The 23146-nt window shown below is 40.4% G+C and overlaps 1 protein-coding gene across 4 annotated transcripts in view; it reads left to right on the top strand.

The window, feature by feature from the left end:
- DUS2 (dihydrouridine synthase 2) overlaps positions 1 to 23146 on the top strand; it is a 326095-nt gene that overhangs the window by 278458 nt on the left and 24491 nt on the right. For 2 of the 4 annotated variants that reach the window (XM_075188820.1, XM_075188819.1), the window contains exons 14-15: positions 6506 to 6593; positions 19940 to 20013. In XM_075188820.1, the coding sequence (XP_075044921.1) occupies positions 6506 to 6593; positions 19940 to 20013 (162 nt within the window). Of the gene's footprint in view, positions 1 to 6505; positions 6594 to 6827; positions 6974 to 19939; positions 20014 to 23146 lie in introns of those variants that run through there. The other 2 variants (XM_075188823.1, XM_075188822.1) reach the window with 2 other exon arrangements.

The raw sequence follows: 23146 nt of genomic DNA, 5'->3' as shown, positions 1-23146 counted from the left end.
TCAAGTATTGGCAGCTACACACCTGAAAAAGGGTTGTCCTCCAGGCAAAACATTCATCTTGCCACATCTACGCACCCGGCTCCTTCACTGGGCTCATCACTCACTCTTCTCTGGGCATGCCGGCATTCGCAAGACCTGGGACTTATTGTCCCGAAGCTACTGGTGGCCTTCCTTGCTGGAGGATGTGAAGAGATTTGTTGCTGCTTGTTCCAAATGTGCTCAACACAAGACCTCTAGGAAGAAGCCTTATGGATGCTTGCTCCCATTACCCATTCCTGATTACCCTTGGTCACAGATCTCCATGGATTTTATCACGGACCTTCCCCCTTCCAAATCCTGTACTGTAGTGCTTGTGGTCACGGATCGCTTCTCTAAAACAGCCCACTTTATTGCTCTCAAAGGCCTTCCTTCTTCCTCCTCCTTAGCCGATATTTTTATTAAAGAAATATTTCGCCTCCATGGCTGTCCTCAACATATTGTCTCCGATAGGGGATCACAATTCATATCAAAATTTTGGCGGTCTTTTTGCAATAAATCCGGGATTAAGCTTGACTTCTCTTCCGCATATCATCCCCAGTCCAATGGGGCTACTGAGAGAACCAACCAAGAATTAGAGAAGTTTCTAAGAATATTTATCTCTAGTAACCAAGACAACTGGGTGGACCTTCTCCCTTGGGCCGAGTTCGCCCATAACAACCATTTTCATGAGGCCATCTCTAACTCCCCCTTTTTTGTTCTGTATGGCTGCCATCCTAGACTACCCACCTTCTCTCAAGTCTCATCTTCTGAAGTTCCAGCAGTGGACTCTCTGGTTCGTAACGTCTCTGATATTTGGGAACAAACCAAGACAAACTTAAAACAAGCAACTACTCGTTCCAAAAAATTCTACGATAAAAGGAGAAGAATGACTCCAAGTTTTGCAGTTGGTGACAGGGTATGGCTATCCACCCAGAACATTCCAGACACATTTAAAGGTTCCCAGTAAAAAATTTGCTCCCAAGTTTATTGGCCCATTTGCTATATCTGAGATTATTAATCCCGTAGCCTTTAGATTGAGTCTGCCTCCCTCCTTACGCATACCCAATGTCTTCCATGTCTCCTTGTTAAAACCGATGGTAACCAACAGATTCTCCACCTCATCCAGAACTCCTCCTCCTGCTGTGGATCGGGATCAAGTTGAATACGAGATTAAAACTATCCTAGATTCTCGTAAAGTTCAAGGTGCCATACAGTTCTTGGTGGATTGGAAGGGTTACGGCCCTGAGGAGCGCTCATGGGTAAGAGCCATTGACCTACATGCTCCCCGTCTACTTAAATCCTTCCATAAAAAATTTCCTTTGAAACCCTATTAGGTGTTCGGAGTCCACCTTTATGGCAGGGGGTACTGTCACGGACTTACCTGATCCCCGCCGCTCCGTCCAGCCACACTTCCGCATTCAGGACCATGTGACCGCACCCGGAGGCGGTCACATGACCACAACCTAGAGGCGGGGATTTTGAATCCCCTTCAGTATAAAAACCTCACTCTGACACTCGCTGAGTGTCAGAGCAACACTTACCTGTTCCTGACTCCTGCTCTTCGTGGATTGCAGTGTCTTCCTGTTTTCAGTGTCTCCTGTGTGCTGATCTCTGCCTGTTTGACTTTCCTGGCTCTCCAATCCCTGTGTACCGACCCGGCTTGCTGACCATTCTCCTATTCTTGTGACCCGTGTACCGAACCTGGCTTGTTGACTCCGAGTTGCCTTCTGATTCTGCCTGACTCCATTCCTGTGTATCGAACCGGCTTGTTGACTCCGCTACCACCGCTTCACTCCGCTGTACTACATCTTGAGGCGGACCTGGGGACCGCGACCTGCGACTCCTGGCAGCGAAGCCCACCCCGCCTTGCGGCGGTTCTTGGTGAACACCGGGGAGATTGTTAGACTCCGCACCTCAGGTAAGCCAGCGCTAATCAAGATTAGTAATATAGTATCCAGAATCTGTTACAAGGCGATACCAAAAATGTACAGAGAAGTACGATCAAGTGTCCTCAGTGCTCTAAAAAATGCGGTTGTACCCACTGTCCACTTAACCACAGACATGTGAACAAGTGGTTCTGGGCAAAAGAAGGACTATATGACTGTGACAACCCACTGGGTAGATGCATCCCCTTCCGCAGCAACAGCTGCATCAGTAGCAGCATCTACAAAATGGCTGCTCGTGCAAAGGCAGGCAACATTGTGTATTACAGGCTTTAATAAGAGGCACAACGCTGACAACATATTAGAGAAACTGAGGGAAATTATCTGCCAGTGGCTAACCCCACTTAGACTCTCATGGGGATTTGTGGTGTCAGACAATGCCAGTAACATTGTGCGGGCATTAAATATGGGCAATTTCCAGCACATCCCATGTTTTGCCCACACCATTAATTTGGTGGTGCAGCATTACCTCAAGAGTGACAGGAGTGTGCAGGAGATGCTTGCGGTGGCGCGCAAAATTGCTGGACACTTTCGGCATTCAGCCAGTGCCTACCGCAGACTAGAGGCACATCAAAAAACCATGAACCTGCCCTGCCATCACCTCAAACAAGAGGTTGTGACGCGCTGGAACTCCACCCTCTATATGCTGCAGAGGATGGAGGAGCAGCAAAAGGCCATTCAGGCCTACACAGCCACCTACGACATAGGCAAAGGAGTGGGGATGCGCCTGAGTCAAGCTCAGTGGAGACTGATTTCCGTGTTGTACAAGGTTCTCCAGCCGTTTGAACTTGCTACACGAGAAGTCAGTTCCGACACTGCCAGCTTGAGTCAGGTCATTCCCCTGATAAGGCTGTTGCAGAAGCAGCTGGAGAAAGTGAGGGAGGAGCTGGTAAACCATTGCGATTACACCAAGCATGTAGCTCTTGTGGATGTAGCCCTTCGTACACTTTGCCAGGATCCGAGGGTGGTCACTCTTTTAAATTCAGAGGAATACATTCTGGCCACCGTGCTCGATCCTCGGTTTAAAGCGTATGTTGTGTCTCTGTTTCCGGCGGACACAAGTCTACAGCGGTGCAAAGACCTGCTGGTCAGGAGATTGTCCTCTGAAGAGGACCGTGACATGCCAACAGCTCCACCCTCATTTTCTTCCACATCTATGACTGCGAGGAAAAAACTCAGTTTTCCTAAAAGAACCGCTGGCGGGGATGCTGATAACATCTGGTCCGGACTGAAGGACCTGCCAACCATTGCAGACATGTCTACTGTCGCTGCATTGGATGCTGTCACAATTGAAAAAATGGTGGAGGATTATTTTGCTGACACCATCCAAATAGACATGTCAGACAGTCCATATTGTTACTGGCAGGAAAAAAAGGCAGTTTGGAAACCCCTGTACAAACTGGCTCTATTTTACCTGAGTTGTCCCCCCTCCAGTGTGTACTCGGAAAGAGTTTTTAGTGCAGCGGGGAACCTGGTCAGTGAGCGGCGAAGGAGGTTGCTTCCTCACAACGTTGAAAAAATGATGTTTATAAAAATGAATAATCAATTCCTCAATGAAGTACAGCACTGCCCTCTAGATAGTACAGAGGGACCTGTGGTTGTGTAGTCCAGCGGGGACGAATTGATAATGTGTGAGGAGGAGGAAGTACACACTGTAGGGGAAGAGGAATCAGAGGTTGAGGATGAGGACGACATCTTTCCTCAGTAGATCCTGTTTAGTTTGTACAGGGAGAGATGAATTGTTTTTTCGGTGTAGGGGCCCAAACAAACCAATCATTTCAGCCACAGTTGTTTGGTAGGCCCTGTCGCTGAAATGATTGGTTTGTTATAGTGTGCATGTCCTATTTCAACAACATAAGGGTGGGTGGGAGGGCCCAAGGACAATTCCATCTTGCAACTCTTTTTTTGGCATTATGTGACCATTCAACAGTCGTTTGCCATGTTCAAAAAGTAAAACAAAATGTCAACAAATTAAAAAAATTAAACCAAAAGTAAAATGCGCTGTCATTATTTAAAACAAGAGGTATTGACGTGCTAGAATTACTGTAGTGTTTATATGTTATAAACACTACACTTGGAAGTTGGAGGAGGTATTGTGGCCCCGGTACCAAATTTAGTAACGGGGCCACTCCACTATGCAGTCCAGATAGAGGTGTATCAGATATTAAACAACGTTGACTGTTGCTGCAAAATTTTTAAATAATATTGTGGGGAACACTACACTATGCAGTCCATAAACTTTTTTGGTGGAATTCAGACCCGTGGAGGGTTTTTTAATTATATTGTAGGGACCACTCCTCTACGCAGTCCAGATAAATTTTTTGGTGCGATTCAGACCCGTGGAGGGTTTTTTAATTATATTGTAGGGACCACTCCTCTACGCAGTCCAGGGTACATTTTTTGGTGCGATTCAGACCAGTTGAGGGTTGTTAAATTATATTGTAGGGACCACTGCTTTACGCAGTCCAGATAAATTTTTTGGTGCGATTCAGACCCGTTGAGGGTTTTTTAATTATATTGTAGGGACCACTCCTCTACGCAGTCCAGGTACATTTTTTGGTGCGATTCAGACCAGTTGAGGGCTGTTAAATTATATTGTAGGGACCACTCCTCTACGCAGTCCAGGTACATTTTTTGGTGCGATTCAGACCAGTTCAGGGTTTTTAAATTATATTGTGGTGACCACTCCTCTACACAGTCCAGGTACATTTTTTGGTGCGATTCAGACCAGTTCAGGGTTTTTAAATTATATTGTGGTGATCACTCCTCTACGCAGTCCAGGTACATTTTTTGGTGCGATTCAGACCAGTTGAGGGTTGTTAAATTATATTGTGGTGACCACTCCTCTATGCAGTCAAGGTACAATTTTTGGTGTAATTAAGACCAGTTGATTGTTTTCTTATTATATTGTGGTGACCACTCCTCTGCGCAGTCCAGGTACATTTTTTGGTGCGATTCAGACCTGTTCAGGGTTTTTAAATTATATTGTGGTGACCACTTCTCTACGCAGTCCAGGTACATTTTTTGGTGCGATTCAGACCAGTTGATGGTTTTCTTATTATATTGTGGTGACCACTCCTCTACGCAGTCCAGGTACATTTTTTGGTGCGATTCAGACCAGTTCAGGGTTTTTAAATTATATTGTGGTGACCACTTCTCTACGCAGTCCAGGTACATTTTTTGGTGCGATTCAGACTAGTTGAGGGTTGTTAAATTATATTGTGGTGACCACTCCTCTACGCAGTCCAGGTACATTTTTTGGTGCGATTCAGACCAGTTGAGGGTTGTTAAATTATATTGTGGGAACCACTCCACTACGCAGTCCAGAAAGATACCTCGTTGCAACGTTTTGGACTAATAACAATATTGTGAGGTGTTCAGAATACACTGTAAATTAGTGGAAATGATTGTTATTGAATGTTATTGAGGTTAATAATAGCGTAGGAGTGAAAATAAGCCCAAAAACTTGATTTTTTAACTTTTTATGCTTTTTTCAAAAAAAATCCGAATCCAAAACCTTAAATCCGAACCAAAACCTTTCGGCAGGTGTTTTGCGAAACAAATCCGAACCCAAAACCTCAAGAAAATCCAAATCCAAAACACAAAACACGAGACACCAAAAGTCGCCGGTGCACATCCCTAATACTAAATGGTACTTTATTTTTATACTGAACTACTGTCTCATCGTGTTCACGTATATATGTCTTTATGTAATTTTTTTTGATTATCTTTAATGCATTGTCCTATGCAAAATAGATATGTATGTAAAAGCTGTTTAATCTTTCAATAAAAGAGATTTACAAAAAAAAAAAATACTAGATGACCATATTTCACAGCAGACGATTGCTTTTATACAGGTAATGGATTAATATCCACTACAGTAATGTCAATATTTGTTGTGTTAGATTTGTTCCTGGTGTGTAGAAATGTTTTCTTATTTTTAAGTTATCTGCTTAATAGTTCTGTGCTCCATGCAAAATCAAGTATTTCCCTGCATGCAAAAAAATGTTTTGTCCAGGTGCTAATTTACACCCTTTAACCAGACTTGCTTCTAACTGTAAATTAAAACAGTAACGAGAATAATGCAGCTTAATCTTTAAGGTTCTTAGAAGTCACTAGTGAGTTCTAATATTTTACAGCTTTGATGCTTTATTCCTTATAATACACAAGTTACAATTTGAAACAATACTAGCTGTTTGTATCAGGTGATTGAAGCATGCTAGGTGATAGAACATAATGTCAGTGAAGGCAATACAAACCTACCTTCACTGACATTATGTTCTGTCACTCAGCACTTTAAAAATGAGTCATGTGAAATGAGCGACAGTGCTTCAAGCAAAATTTAAGAACATAAATAGCTCATATTAGCAGATTGTATTTCAATGGTTACTGTGTACACATCTACTGCAGGTTAACTGCCAGTGAAATAAAATAACTTACATCACCTAGCCATATTATATTACTGTGTGTGATCAGACATATTGTAATTCTTCTATCAATATTTTATGTTTTCATTCACTCTTGCTGATTTCATTTTTTCATAGAAAAGAATATGTTCCCCAAATCACTCCAAAGATGTTCCTTCTGGAATGGTGCAGGAAGGAAAAGTTGCCCCAGCCACTATATCAAACTGTGAGTTTATAAAACAACCCTTTAACCATAAACTGGAAAAAAAATTATAATCTACTTTTTTTTTAATTGAACTTCTAGGTGGTGGGTAAAAGGGGAGTGGGGCATATGCATGGCAGGAACAATTAATAAACAAACGATATACAGATAAACCAAGTTTGTGCAGGTATAAATTAACCAATAATACAATGAGTACAAACAGATCAAAGATTAACAATTGTATACCAAACCTCATAGATTCAAACGGCACGGCCTCCTCTGCGTAGGACCCGGAGACAGCTCTAATTATCCTCGACAAGTGGAGTGAAGAGTTAAGATGGGAAAGGTGTCCTGAGTAAGGGCGGACTGTTGCAACTTTTCCTCATTTACCAGGGGGTCTATATGGTATAGAATTTCTGTTTATCTGTAGATAATATGTGATACTTTCCATGTTTGCAATCTGCCAAATAAAGCTTTTTGAGAGCTCTGGTAGTAGAGGGGGTCAGGTTTTTTATATTTTCGGGCAATTAGTTATTTAGCGTCAACAAGGATTTGAGAGATCGGTTTGTTTGTCTGTGCACTCTCATAGGAGGTAGCAGAGGAGTGAAGTCCATTGGTCTTTGGAAATCAGTTGACCAGACAGAGAGTTCAGAATGGACAAGATTCGAATCCTCATTTTGAAGTGAGGAGAGAAAAAGACGAGGGGAAAGTCTAGGTTGTTCCACAACAAGACTAAGGGGGTTACAGAGGTAAATAATTTGAATTGGAATCGACAATAATCCCATATGGTCAGAACCAATTTAGTTTCGAAGTCAATCCAAGCTGTGGTATTATAGGGAATGACTGTAGCTGTTATTTGACTTTGATGGGATGCTATATAATAGTTAACAACAGGGAAGCCTTCTTCTTTTGATCCCAGGCTTCTTAGGGATAGTCAGAGAGATCCTGGGGGCTTATCACTCCAGATGAATGTAAGGAAAAACTATGTTTGGGACTATAACTGGGAGTGTTTGAAATGGGTAAAGCAATTTAGGAATCAGATTGATGTTACTTGCAATGCTCCCTAGCCAAGAAATAATATTTTTCCTGCAGTTGTTGAGATCTCGTTTAATTCTGGAAATAATCTGAGGTAACCTCACCTGGTAGAAATATTTATAAGATGGTATAATGAACACCCCTAGATATTTTATTTTGCATTTTTGCGATTTAAGTGTAAAACTTGACTGAATACTCTCTTTAATTTGAGATGGTACATGTAAAAACATGGCTTCAGAATTTGAGAAGTTGATATTATAGTCTGAGAGGATTCTTCCATTAGCTTATAATATGGCCAGCAAAGAGTCTTGGGGCTAGGTGAGGGATGGGAGAATATCGTTCACTAACAAAAAATATTTAGTTTCCTGGGCTAACACCACCACTCAATGTATAGATTCTGAGCCCCTAGTCATAGATGGTAGGGGTTCTATTACCAGAGCGAAAACCAAGTCCGACACGGGACAGCCTTGCTGGGTCCGAGAGGGATTCGTTATTTAGTACTTTAGTGATGTATAGAATAGTGATTCCAGTAAAAAAATTAGCAGAAATTACATAGGCTTTCAATGTTTGAAACATGAATTTCCAAGAGATGCTATCAAATGCTGTTTCAGCAAAAAGAGAGAGATTTATCGCTGGAAATTTCATTGTATTTATTATTTTTATGAAATCTATTGCTCTCCTTGTATTGTTCCTGTTCGGACGTCCTAAAACAAACCCAATTTGATCATGACAATTAGCGAGGATCTTTGTATAAAGTTTGGTATAGGTTTTGAGCAGTGAGGTCTATAACTAGCACACTCATGAGAATCTTTCCCTTCTTTATGTGTCACCACTATCCTGGCTTCCAAGATAGTTTTATGAAGAGGAGCCCCATGAGGCACAGCATTGAACATAAGGTTAAGGTGGGGGACCAGGCTGTATATGGAAATTTCTTATACTAGGCTGCGGAAAAGCCATCTGGACCAGGGTGTTTAGATTTTTGTTTTTCGATGTTTAGTCACTTTAGTAATTCTCTCAGTAGAAATGTCATTGTTTAACTGTTTGGCTAATGAGCCAGCAAGCTTAGGAAGCTTTGCATGTTGGAGAAAATTATTAATAGTATCCACTAACTTGAAAGTTCAGAGTTTTAAACTTTCTAAATTATATAATTTGGAATAAAAATATTTAAATTCTTTGCTAATAGGTTCTTGGTTATATGTGAATACTCCTGAAGGAGTTTTGATAGCGAATATATAATTTGTAGTTGAATAACTAAGGACAACTTTTGCAAAGGCTGTTTCTTTTGTCGCAAGGCCATGCTAATAATGTGTCTTCGTATGAGCGCATTATGGACTTCTCACAACATTATAGGTACCAGGGAGATTATTGTGTTGAAATTATTAAATTAAGAGGGTCTTGATTTGTAGGAAGATGTTACGACTGTGGAGGAGAGATTATTTTATCCCCCAAGTAGAAGGGTGTGGCCAAGAAGTTATAATAACTGATAACTCTGCGGTGTTTGTTGCTCCATAGATACCCATACTACTTTTGTGGTAATGTAATGTGCCACTCCTCAGCTTGTGGTGTTCTGACCTGTCCATACTGCTGAGGTCTGTAAATCAGAATATGATTGACTGATATTCATTTACCAGGGGAATTTGCATTACAGCTATGTTCAGCGCTTCCAGAGATTAATCTTAAGATTGTTTCTGTAATTGCAGAGTACTACAATGCATATTTAAATCCCTAATGCTATTAATGTATGGAAATGTGAGTACTGTGTGTCTCTCTGGAATATTTTTATAATTAGAGATGTGCGCAAACCCCCATGTTTTGGGTTTGGTTCTAAAACCTCTTCATGTTTTGGTTCTGGTTTGGCCCAAAAATCCTCATGTGGTTTTGGTTTTGGATCTGGATTTAATTAAAAAGTGTGAAAAATAGGTAAAGTCATGTGCTTTTTACAAGTGTCCAAACTTTCACCAATTTTTGCCAAGGGCTGCAGCGAACTAACTGACTAAAATTAGTGACAGAGCAGTGGCAAAAATACATGGCACAAATACATGATAGTTTAATAAAATATACAGTCCATTGACTAGAGGGCCCAAACAGACAGAGGTTTGGCCGGGCCCCTTACAGCTGTACAGCCTGTACCGCCCTGTTGGCGGACCTGAGCACAAGACTCGCACTATACATAGGGAGAGCCCGTGCGCCTCCTCTTGTGTCTTAGCGTGAACTGAAGTTAAAGGAAAGGATTTGAATTGACCTAATAGTCTTGGGCGAAGACATTGGCTGTTTATGTGTCTGACATGTTCCAATAGTTGTGGGTCAATATCCATCCTTTAAGGTTAATACAGTGAAGACTGTTATATATCCTGTGACACTAATCTTGCATGGATTGTTAAGAAGCAGTGTTAGGAACCCCTCCAGCCAGTACAGCAAAACCTGGAGTCTGCTTCGAAAGTCTGGTGTTCACTGTTGCCCCTAGTGGTGGGGACAGACTTGGCTGCAGACAGACAGAGGGTCGTGAGATGTGCACTGGCTGGAGAGATCCCAGGAATAGAGTTACCAAGGCCGTAGAGTAGGAAGTGCAGGAGGGAGTCAGGTGAGACACAGAGTGGATGGTGTCAAGACTGATATATCACTCGTGGCCACTGGAATAAATATAGGAACAGCTGAAACACAGCAGTCCCCTGCTGTGTAGCAGGGGACTGTGTAGCAGTCCCCTGCTACACAGCAACTTCTGTATCGGTGCTTGTCCGGAAAGGAACGGAACTTGCAGTGATAGGTAAAGATTATGAAACTGAACATAGGCAGTTGCCAAGGGTAATTACAACCCACAGTACCGGTGATAGTCCGGAGATTTAGGGGTAACAGTTATTGGGCAGTTGCCAGGGGTAACTACAACCCACAGTACCGGTGAGAGTCTGGAGATTGAGGAAAACAGTTCTTAGGCGGTTGCCAGGGTTAACTGCAAACCACAGTACCGGTGAGAGTCCGCAGATTTAGGGGTAACAGTTCTTAGGCAATTGCCAGGGGTAACTACAATTACAGGCACACGGTGATATATGTAAACAGTCAAAAGTACCTGTGGCAAGGTTGAGTCCGGAGCCAGAGGAAGATCGTAGAAATCTGAGTGCAGAGATGCTGCAGGGGCTGTGTCTCCATATAAGGTTAAGATGAGCAGAGGAGCTGCAGATCACGCCGGAGCCATGCCTGGGAGCACGACTTTACAGGAGTCCAGGAGATAGTTGACTGGAACTGGTGAGTAGATAGTAGAATAGTCAGGAACAGAGTCAGGTCTGGTACACGGGATATCAACACAGGAGAAGAGTCAAAGCAGAGCCGAGTCGGTACACAGGGAAATCCAATGAAGAGTAGACAGGAACGGAAACGGTCTGGTACACGGGGATACACTAAGCCGGCAGGAAACAGGAATAGGTAACAGGGAAACCATAAGGGAGCAGAACATTATGGCAAACGTATTACCGGCAATCCTGCAGAGGATTAGCCGGCTATTTAAGGAGAGCAGAACCAATAGGCTGCAAGGGATAATGAGAACCCAGATGGGTGGAGTAAGCAAAACAGGCTGGCCAGGTGAGGCATTACATAAGAAATGACAGCATGATTGAGGGTAGCTTCTGACAGAGAACAGACCTAATTGACCCTATCTAAGACCTATCTAATCTATCTAGCTAATCTTTCGGCCCATCTAATCTTCCTAAACTAATCTATCTAATCTATATAAGAACTATCTACCTATCTAAACACCCAATGTGGCTAACTACCTACCTACCTTACTACCTACCTACCTATCCCTAACTAGCTAGCTATCTACCTATCTCTGACAGAGCCCAGCAAGTCATAACAGACAGTGTAATGAATGTAGCAAATTTTCTACAGACGTTTTGACAGGAGCACGATAACTTGCAAGATCAAACAATGTCTATTTGGAGTGAAACATCTGGAAAATAAACCTGCATAACTTTACCATCCCTAAGATAGAAAGAGATACTGAAAATGACTGTTTTGTTCGTTATATATGCCAAACAAAAGAGAATTCAGTGACATCCTGGATACCTTCAATAAGAAAAGACTGCAAGCTGAATTTGTTGTGGAATTTTTTAAAAATAAAACTTGTTATCAATAAGGGTTTAGAGCAAAGCTTTTTTGAAAAAAAAAAAAAGATCAAAGAACTTGGAACACATGGAAGAGAGCTAAAGGGAAAATTCTGCTTCCTGGTGATACCAAACCAAGTTGCAACAGATATTTCTACCTTTGGTGTAACTGTGGAAAACAAGGCATCAAACATGCTTTGCAAACCAGAAATGGGAGCTTTTTTGTTGCAACGTACTGATGTTGCACTGACTTTTGCTCATCAGACGTAGTGGTAAAGTTAAGAAAATACAAGTTCTGCAATGAAAGTAGCCTTAGATCCAACCCCAAATTTTGACAGTCATGTATCAAAAAAAGGCACCATTGATGAGCAGGTTGCAAATTCCTTGATATACGTGTATGAATATTATAGCAACTTGTGAAAACACCAAGACAATGTCTTCAGATTGCTCCAGTATATGCAATTTTTTCCACAATTATCTTTGAAAGTGTTCGTTTACCATTGCTGAAACCTTCCGGGAAAGAGACTTCCCAGAACAATGGCTCAGGAGAAGCACAAGCTATCCTTTTTTAGAAACAGATCAACATTCCAATATCCTAGTGACATCAACTATGTTTCAGATCCAAGTAACTGTTCCTTAAATAAGTACATGCCACCAAACAACACTGTCGCTCTAGATCAGGGGTGTCCAACCTTTTAGCTTCCCTGGGCCACATTTTAAGACGAGGAGTTGGTTTGGGCCGCACATAAGATACACTAACAATAACGATAGCTGATCATCCAAAAAAACATAGAAAACATAGTTAACATATATATATATGAGAAAAAAAGTGATATATCTATAATATAAATGTCTAGTGGCGTGTGTTAGTCTGTCTGTGTGTGGAAAAAATAAAACCAAGCTGCAGCGCCACCTGCTGGGCGGAGTTATACAATGACCTACTAAATTGTTAGTGTATGTGGAAAAAAAAATTCAGAAAGGGCTGAAATTTGGTATACTAAGATGTTTTTAATTTGTTAATTTAATTTGTTGTTAAAAGTGTTTATAAAGATTTAAAATATATATATATATTTCTTGAAGGAGAAGTGACAGTTGGGAGTGGTTGGTGGTTGCCGGGCGTGACAGTGGGAAGTGGTTGGTGGTTGCTGGGGGTGACAGTGGGGAGTGGTTGGTGGTTGCCGGGGGTGACAGAGTGAGAGGAGTATGATACTCAGGACCGCTGAGAGAGATCCCTGTGTCTGGATAGACATCTGGATAGATGTGGCGATGAAAATGAAGGATGAGGTGATGGAGAAGAATGATGAGGTGGTGACATGTGGACAAAACCACGTTAAAAAAGGGCGCTTGCGTCGGGAAGTAACGCTCTTCCCCTGAGGAGGCCTGGGCTAGGCCCAAATGCATGACAAGAACCTTTTTAACACCTTAAGTATCTTGATTTGACTAGAATGCATGAGTATCATGCACGGGTTAACTTGTGTGTGTATATATATATATATATATATATATATATATATATATATATATCTCACTTTTTTTTCAAATCCCCCTATACTTAACTTTCAATCTCCCTGTTCAAAAAATCCTCTCTAGTTATTATACTATAATCACTTTTTGTACTGTTTTGATGCAATATCATTTAAGCCATGCATTGTATATCAGGGTGCCCTGACCAGGCCTGCGGTACCTGACATATACATCACTGTGACCCCAAATTGTGACCTGTTTTGCTAATGACACCACTATGTTAGTTAAGGGATAACAACTTATAATGGGCCAAAGAGAATAATATATAATGCCCCATTAGTATTACAAGTAGAAGTATGTAGCAGGGAGATAAGGTCCATGATGCTCCAGAACCAGGTGACTTTTATTCACTTGTCAGCGTCCCTTGAAAGAATAAAAAAAATCCCCCTTAACTTACCTTTTAATCGGCTTGTTCTCCTGTCCTCTTCTCTTCTTTTCTCCAATTCTGTGCTGTTGATTGTTCTTCTCGTGCGGGTGACTCCTCTGTGCTGCGCTCCACAATGGATGTTGGGCATGATGACATCACGCCCGACATTCACTGCGAGCACCGCACGGAGGAGGAGACAAGGGAGGGAGCAGGAGTACCAGCTGACGTGACCGCGTGACCGCAAGGTAAGTATTTTCTTTTCTTTTTTTTGCGGGATTTTTTTTTCCCATTAACAGTGCTGCCCCCTTGCCACAACCAAAACTCCTTCTGGGCCACATTTACAGGCATGCTGGGCCGCGGGTTGGACAACCCTGCTCTAGATAATCTAATGTCTTCATGTATGTCGATTACATCAAAATCTATGAAAGACCCACAACTTTTAAAAGAAGTGAACAGGAAGCTTTAATACCTCTTTGTGAAAATATGTTGTCTAGTAACAAAGAAAAATTGAAGAGAATGTTTCACCCCAGTGGAGAAAATTTTATGAGCTGAGAAAATAATATCAATAGATATCCCTGTACTTTTAAGTTTTGATGACAATTATATGTCTGAAGAACAGTTCATGAAGAAATAAAGAAATATGCATTATTCTTGTCATTAAATTAATATGACATAAATGCAAAGATCCAATCTTTGAAAATATTATCTAATGATGAAACAGCAGGACTTTCTACAGAATGTTTGCAAATCAATTATAAATTGCAAAGGAAAGAAAGCTAAAATTACTTTATCTCCTGATAAAAGTCCACCAACTATGTTTTGCCTGATTTTCAGATCCAATGTTGATGCGAGAAACAGTCATATTTTGGTTTTACTCAAAAGCCCAAAACTCGAATATGTCGAATTTCTCTGTTTCCAAACCACTCAAATCTAATGTTAATATTTATTTATGTGTAACTGCAAATTATTAGTCATCTTCCAATTTGAACTAAGATGACTAAATCAGACCCTTCCAGCAGTCTTTCAACCAGATTCACCACATGCTGAATCCTATCATCATAAATATACCAAACCAATTGGATTAGTTGATACTGGTGACAGATTATTAACTGACTTCCTGGTGATATAACCCTTATTACCACCCCCTGTTTAGAAATTTCTACATTCCGACTGCTACTGCAAAGGTTGCTCTCTTGGCTCTAGCTGGCAAACTTGTTAAGATGCACAAAACTGAGAATGACCCTCCTTTTCTTAGACCTTTTTACACTCCCCTGTAAGCACTGTAACACACAGCTACATTTTTGGTGTGCAGATCCCTAGCTTTGGAGATATTTATACATTTTTGGGCTGCAGATCCCTCGCTTTGGTGCCTTGTTTGTGCAGCCATTATTAGTACCGGAAGTTTTTCTATATTAACACAGCTCCTCTACCTGTTATTCATGTGATTTTTCACCATCCACTATGTCTACTCCACTAATACTGCTCAGTGAGCAGGATATGTTTCTAAAGCTTGTCAATGTCCCTAAAAAATGTTTGCACATTACTATTCTACCATACAGCTTGGTATTATATAAATGGCTGCATGTTTTTATGAAGCAATTATCTATTCAAATTATTTTTTCAATGTTTATGTATGTCATACTTGTCAACTCTCGCTGAATGTCAGGGAGACTCCCTGAAATAGGGGTGATCTCCCTCAGTCGAAAAAAAGATACTTAACAGCGCTGAGACCTTGGACTAAGACTAATAAAGAATCCACGTTTGAATAAACAAAATTGTTTAATTAAATAAATAAAAACATATAGCATTAAATACAAATCACATCAATAACAAATTATCAGTGCACTGATAGCAAATCCCACTACGCTAAAGACTGCATGTACGCTGTTGATGGAAGTAAATGAATCAACGGCTTCAAAGATACAGGTGATCTAATCGCTTCTTTTAGAAAAAAGGGGGATCAGTAATACATAAACCAGGAATTCCTCCAGTAGTTATGGAAATATAAATGTTAATACAGATGAATCCTAGTAGATGTTGAATATAATGAAGCCATAAACCACATTCATATTTCAAACTTCACCAAAAACGGCAATAATACATTACTGCTAATTATCTGAACTTTCCTGGTTCAGTTTTAACCAAGAGTTACTCACTCTGACTCCGATGTGTGATGATTGATAATTGATTGGCTATCAAAGTGTAAAGATTTTACGGCCAGGAATGATACTATGTGTCCGCTCATATTATTGCCGTTTTTGGTGAAGTAGAATGTTCTAGTCAAAAGAACTTTAAAAACTGGATACCGGATAGAGTAAAAATAAAAATATAAATGCGGCCATCAGAGATGTATTACTTGTAAACATCTAGAGACTAAAGCCATGAATTTTGAACATAGGGATAAGACACATAAGATAAAAGGGTTTATTAACTGTAACACATGTTATGTCATTTATGTAATCAAATGCAGTTGTAATATGCTTTATGTTGGAAGGACAATGAGACCACTGATAGTCAGATTCCTAGAACATAGAAGGAATGTTGTTAATAGAAAGTCCAATCACAGTGTGTCTAGACACTTTGATCTAGTACATAAAGGGAATATTGAAAATCTCATTGTTTGTGGTGTAGAATATATACCGCATACACTGAGAGGGGGTGACAGATACAGGAAACTGTGTACACAGGAGGTATATTGGATCCAACAACTAAACACTTTAAGTCCAATTGGACTAAATGAGGTGGTGGAATTGAATGATGTTTTCTCTTAGGAGTTTTATGGGTCATGGATTTGGGTTTTTCAGTGTATTTACAGAATTATCATTCTTCCTCTGTTATTTGGAATATACCGAGTGATTCTCTTGTCTATTTTTAGGTTAGAGATAGGAGGTTTATATCTACCGTGTCACGGGCACTAGGAGTTCTGCCCAGGATTCACCAGTTGACTATGCTTACAAGAGGGGCGGAGTTTGCACAGCGGTCCTCTGGCAGTAGGGTGAATAGTGGAACAAATATAACAGCAGATGGAGAGAGGATGCCAATGGAATTGATGATAGTCAGTGACTTGCAGCTATACTGGTAGATGAGTCAGCGACTTGCAGCTATAGTGGAAAGGCAGGTTTCAACCACGGAGAGCAGAGTAGACGTGAGCAGGTGAAGGAAGGTAGCGGGAGAGTCAGTGGTCTGCGTTCAGCAAGTTGTACCACTGCTGTGAAGGGAAGACTTGTCCAGGTGCAGGTAGGTAGCGGTGAAGTCAGTGGTCTGCGTTCAGCAAGTTGTACCACTGCTGTGAAGGGAAGACTTGTCCAGGTGCATGTAGGTAGCGGGAAGTCAGTGGTCTGCGGATAGCAAGTTGTACCACTGCGAGTAGGTGAGGACTTGTCCAGGTGCGGATAAGTGGAGGAATGAAAAGAGTCAATAACTGTATGAAGACAATGAGAGCACAGAGGAACTGTTCCAAACAGATATGCAGTGTTACAGCTAATAGTCTATAACGGTATGTATACCGCTGCTGAGTAGAGAGGCTTGTACAAAGCGGATATGCAGCGTAACAGCTAATAGTCTATAGCGGGTATGGATACCGCTGCTGAGTAGAGAAGCTTGTCCTAAGCGGATATGCAAGGTAACAGCTGATAGTCAATAATAAGTAAGCATACTGCTGATGAGTAGAGAAGCTTGTCCAACGAGGATATGCAGGCACAGCAGGAGCGCTGAACGGCTGTAGCGGTTATGGGAACCACAGGTGAGCAGAGCAGGTAATCCAGCAGACAGCTGAGAACACGAGCAGGATACAGGAGTCAGTAGCGAGTATGAGAACCGCTGATGAGCAGAGCAGGTAATCCAGCAGACAGCTGAGGACACGAGCAGGATACAGGAGTCAGTAGCGGGTATGGGAACCACCGATGAGTAGAGCAGGTAATCAGCAGGAAGCTGAAGACACAAGCAGGACACAGGAGACACCTTTAGAGACTCAGGGAATGAGACTCAAGATCAGGCAACGATACAATGAGCACAGGTGCCTTAAATAGGGAGAGGTGCCTGATCCACCAATTAGATTAAAAGCAAAGGTCATAAGAGTTCTTGGATGCTGCGCATGCGCAGTCCATCAAGATGGCGGACGGCCGCGGCTCAGGACAGGCATCGGCAGGAAGGATAGAGAACCACGCACCAGCGCAGAGGCACTCACGGTCCGGTGAGTGACATACCGTCTACCTTGGGAGGGTGTCAAGGACAACGACTCATGGAAGTGTCAGAGAAATTTAGACTATGTATAGATTAGGTTAAGATTAAGATATTGTGCTTAGAAACAACAAGAAGTTTATGTGTTTCTATTGTGGCTTTAGTCGGTAAATCTGCTGAGAATTGAAGATTTTAACTACTATTCGTTTGGCTCATGACTAAAGATTTCTCAATGTTGAAGAGAGTGTTGATGTTTATTATTATTTTTATTTTTACTATTTTTTATGGATAATATTATTTATTGATATTTGTTAACATCTATTTCTACGTAGGGTGAAAGAATGATCCAGACTGTGTTGATCATGAGATATACACATAAATAATAATTTTTGCTAAAGTAATCTGGATCAATGTATTATTAATATTATTAGTTAAATACATTTTTATAAGCCATTTGGTAAGGTTTAATTTTATGGTTTTTAATGAATCCACGTTTGTTTATTTATTTAATTAATAACATGAAAGAAATTATTGTGGACTTGTGTACGAATAGGCTATTACTATTTCCCCTCAACTCAACTTTTTGATTTTGGTGTGGTTAATATTGAAATGTTATTAATCATCCACATACTTGCCGGAAGGGGCCGAACACTGAGTCCACAAAGCAGGCTATATAAAGTGTAATACTTACCTTGAATGGAATTGCACCACCTCTGATGAAATCACTTCGGTGAAGAAACGCGTCAGACCCTGCAGCACAGCATTTTCCACTCTCCGATTATCAGCACAGACGTGGACTTGTCTGTTATTACTATTTATCATCACGGAGCTAAATGCAGACACGGCTTTGCATGTCAACAAGCTTTAAGTTCACACAGACACGGATTTGATACGGAGCTGAGAGATTTACACAGGAACTTTGATCGGTGAGCCCATATGTGAAGATCGAGATCCTATTATTAGGAACATTCTCTGGGGCTGTTGAAAAACCGGCTACTAATTTCAGGAAAGTAACGGATTACTTATTTATGATTGCATTACTGCTAATTATCGGAACTTTCCTGGTTCAGTTTTAACCAAGAGTTACTCACTCTGACTCCAATGTGTGATGATTGATAATTGATTGGCTATCAAAGTGTAAAGATTTTACGACCAGGAATGATACTATGTGTCCGCTCATATTATTGCCGTTTTTGGTGAAGTTTGAAATATGAATGTGGTTTATGGCTTCATTATATTCAACATCTACTAGGATTCATCTGTATTAACATTTATATTTCCATAACTACTGGAGGAATTCCTGGCTTATGTATTACTGATCCCCCTTTTTTCTAAAAGAAGCGATTAGATCACCTGTATCTTTGAAGCCGTTGATTCATTTACTTCCATCATCAGCGTACATGCAGTCTTTAGCGTAGTGGGATTTGCTATCAGTGCACTGATAATTTGTTATTGATGTGATTTGTATTTAATGCTATATGTTTTTATTTATTTAATTAAACAATTTTGTTTATTCAAACGCGGATTCTTTATTAGTTTTAGTCCAAGGTCTCAGCGCTGTTAAGTTTCTTTTTTTCGCTTGACTATATCTAACCTACGAGTTTATCACAGCAGCAGGACCTTGTTTTAACACTTATTTCATTAGAGTATTATTAGTGACTCAGCGCCGAATATTTTTGTGTTTGTTTGATCTCCCTCACTCCCTGAAGAGTCTGGCATTCTCCCTGATGCTGACGGGAGAGCAGGGCAACCTCCCGGTTCTCGCCCTCGCAATAGATAAGTGGCGAGGTGCGGGGCTTAATGATGCAAATATTAAAATTATGCAATTCATCAACCCTGCCCCCGCACGCCCACCTCTCCCAGGATCTCCCTGAAGCCAACGAGGAAAAGTTGGCAAGTAGGATGTATGTCATAACTGGACCTGAAAACTCAGCACAATATATGCTGTACTACAGTATATTACAGGCATTCTTCCTCCTATATTTAAGACCTATGCATTAATTATACTGTCTACAATTTCTCATATAGAACATGCTTTTCTGCTTAATACTGTAATGACTATACATCTCAATATGTAATCTACCAAATTTGTAGGTTCTATATCTTTGAATGTATTAAACTGTATAATTGTATTTGTATGACATTTTATTATACTAAATTTGTGCCTTCAGGTACAGCGTTCACTTGATAAATTTTTCCACTCTGTGGTTACTGTGAATGAGAAGAAATATTGCTCAACTTTGTGGTGAGTTTGGATCTAATTTGACGTGGTATATTCATTTGTTGTGTAACATTAGTATAATTACAATTTAGTGAGTCTTATTAAGAAATACAATATTTTACAACTATACTGTATTAGCAAATGCTTTAATATATTTTTTATCCTTGTGGAACTGAAGCACAGTTCCACATATATATATATTTTTCAAGGTCATACAGCTACAAACAGGATAAAACCGTAAGTTGCTAAATCATCTGTTAACCAGAAAGCAAAAAGGATAGTAGCATTCCACTACTCGCTGATTAGACAGCTTCTTGGCTTTGATTGTCCACAGATACTAGTCTAGACCAACAGCTTCTCCAAATCAAAACAGTACTCCGCATTTATCAGTAATGCAGTGCAATAATTACAACTTACAAAATATCTGAAGTCTCTGTACTTCTAGGCACACACACAAACTTAAAAGGATAGTGGACACGATAGTGAAGTAAATAAATAGTGTTGCCAGTAGAAACATTCTCACAGCAGCTGAGGGAACAATACATATTCCTTAGAGTCTGTTTCCTCAGATTTATGTTACACTGCTGTTCAAAACTGGTTACGCTGCTGAATTTAAATTTAAGTATGTAAACAGAATGATGGGTAGTTTCCAGTGATGAGGGCATTGAGAAAGCAGTATCTGAAAGCTCAATTTAATCTGTTTTCCCCTCAGTTGTGCCTCAGTACTAATCTGTCTTAACTCCTCACTCCTGCTAATTGGTGTACATCATTGTGTGTGTGTGTGTGTGTGTTACTTACTTCTTCAAGCAGAGTGCCTCCACCAAGTTGTCTTAGTCTGGGTATGTATGGACATGAATGTAATGACCATCATGGGCAACTTGGGGACCCCCTGTAACCACACACACAATAAGATTGTTCTTTTATATAAAAATATTTACTTTGAAAATATATATTTTAAATAAATGTACAATTAGGGAATAAATAATAATTAAAACCAACAAACTTTAATGAGGTTGAGTATTATACCCACTATAGATATATTAGTAAATCTGAATGTTATAGTATCTGTAATTTTGATATTATGCTAACTATTTCTAATAGGCTACAAAATTCCCTTTATAAACTAATCCTAACTCACTGTAAAATATCACTAACACCTATGTATAGATCATATCACAGTAAATTACTTTATATTAGCCTGAAAGTAATACTAAATCATACTCATTACTTAAAATAATATTAACCAATTAATATTATAACACACTTAAAACTTCATAGTTCACAGTATTGATTCTTGCAATATCCTCACTTCCAGGCCAAGCTGTCGTTTGTGCACTTATACCGTTGGTAGCTACTTCTTACTAAGTTATATGTACATTTTATTTTCTCAAGATATGTATTTCAAATCCAAATCACTAATGATGCAGATGATATAATAAATTCATATATGATTCAATCTCTGAAATAAGTATTTCTAATGACAGTCTCTGAAATAAATATTTATAAATTAAATATTTTTACTGGTACAGACCATATCTTGACTGTATCTATATCACAGTCTTTGAAATAAGTATTTATACGGATGCAGGTGTTAAATCTATATCTCCCTAGGTCTCTGGTATATGTAGTCCCAGACAGCAGATGTTACAACTTGATCCCTTGTTGGGCACTAGGGACTGGATACAAACTAGTGGCAGGAATCTTAGCTCACAAAATATGTATACTAATTTCTAAGGGAAACGCACAAACAACAACCAAATATTACCAGCTTTTAGCACCCTCCTGGAACTCAAGCTTGCAAAGGGAATAGGATGACAGCCTAGCAGTCTAATGCTACCATGCACTTTTCTCTGTGTTTTTATCACCCACACTGCTGCTATTAACAGGCAGAATCAGGCGCTACAATGTCCTTGTGTTACGGTTTCACAATACTGTCACAGTTTCACAATGTGAATCCTAGGGTTTGCCAAGTTTAGTGCTACTCAAGTAGAGTCTAACGAGTAGATGTGTTCACCAGGATCCGCCGCAAGGCGGTTTGGCCATAGCTGCGTCTGTCTCGCAGGTCGCGGCCCCTACTAGGAGTACCAAGCAAAACCCTTTGGGAAGGTCAGCTGAGATGGTAAGCAAAGACGGGTAGAGTGGATAGTCAGCTCTGTGGGCGAACAGATGACCACACTGAAACAGAGGATAGAGCGTCAGCTCTGCAGTCAAGCCGGTTACCACACAGGAATGGAGTGGAGAGAGTCGGCTCTGCAGTGAACTGCAGAGAGTGAGCTCTGCGGATAAATAGAAGTTCACACTGGAACCGAGGATAGAGCATCAGCTCTGCATTCGAGCAGGTACACAGGAAAGAAGCCACGTCTAGCACCAGAAGGCGACTCAAAGAACAGGTGCCGGATGTCCAGAGCAGGTGACTTTTAAATTTGGAGCCAATTTGTCTGGCCAATATGGAAGCAGCAGAAGATTTTTAAAGAGGACGGGTCTGCACATGCGCAGACCTGAATCCAAGATGGCGATCCTGGGAAAGAGCGGACCGCCGGCGGAGAAAGGTAAGTCTGTCGGGGGTTGGGTTCGCTACCCGATCACCCGGCGTGTGACACCTTCGTTTTGGCAGAGCCATTTCTCGCTGTTTGGATTAAATAATAACAATGCAGCATCAGCCAGCTGACACTTGTTGTGTAACAATTCTTCTCATATCAATGAGCTGTATAGGAACCTCGATTCCCAGCGTTTAAAAGCAATTAAATCCACAACAGAATTTACGTTTGCAAACAGTTTTATTCTGCATTGATTTTTGAAAATGTTTCCTTCTATGTACTTGTTCTTTTTTTTTTGTTAATCAGCTATGGGATTTATTTGTCCCTTAATGTTGGTGATAGACTGAGCTTTAAATTATCCATGAAACTTGAACAGTTCATTTTATATGCTGCATATAACTAAATGTGTGTTTGTTTTGAGGTTTAGGTGCCCTTTAACCCTGTAACCTGCCAGGCCAAATTTCACAATTTTGCTATGTGTTTTTGCTAGGTTTTTTGTTAAACTGGGAATATTCTTTATCTTCTTTGGGTATTCTAGCCTAGCCACATGAAATGAAAAAAAATACAACTGTCCTTGATTTTTCCCATAGTTACATTGACCATAATATTGCAAGGGAACC

Source organism: Mixophyes fleayi, chromosome 10 (assembly GCF_038048845.1).
Source record: "Mixophyes fleayi isolate aMixFle1 chromosome 10, aMixFle1.hap1, whole genome shotgun sequence".
In the NCBI taxonomy this organism is placed as follows: Eukaryota; Metazoa; Chordata; class Amphibia; order Anura; family Limnodynastidae; genus Mixophyes; species Mixophyes fleayi.
This window is presented reverse-complemented; position numbering and strand designations above follow the sequence as displayed.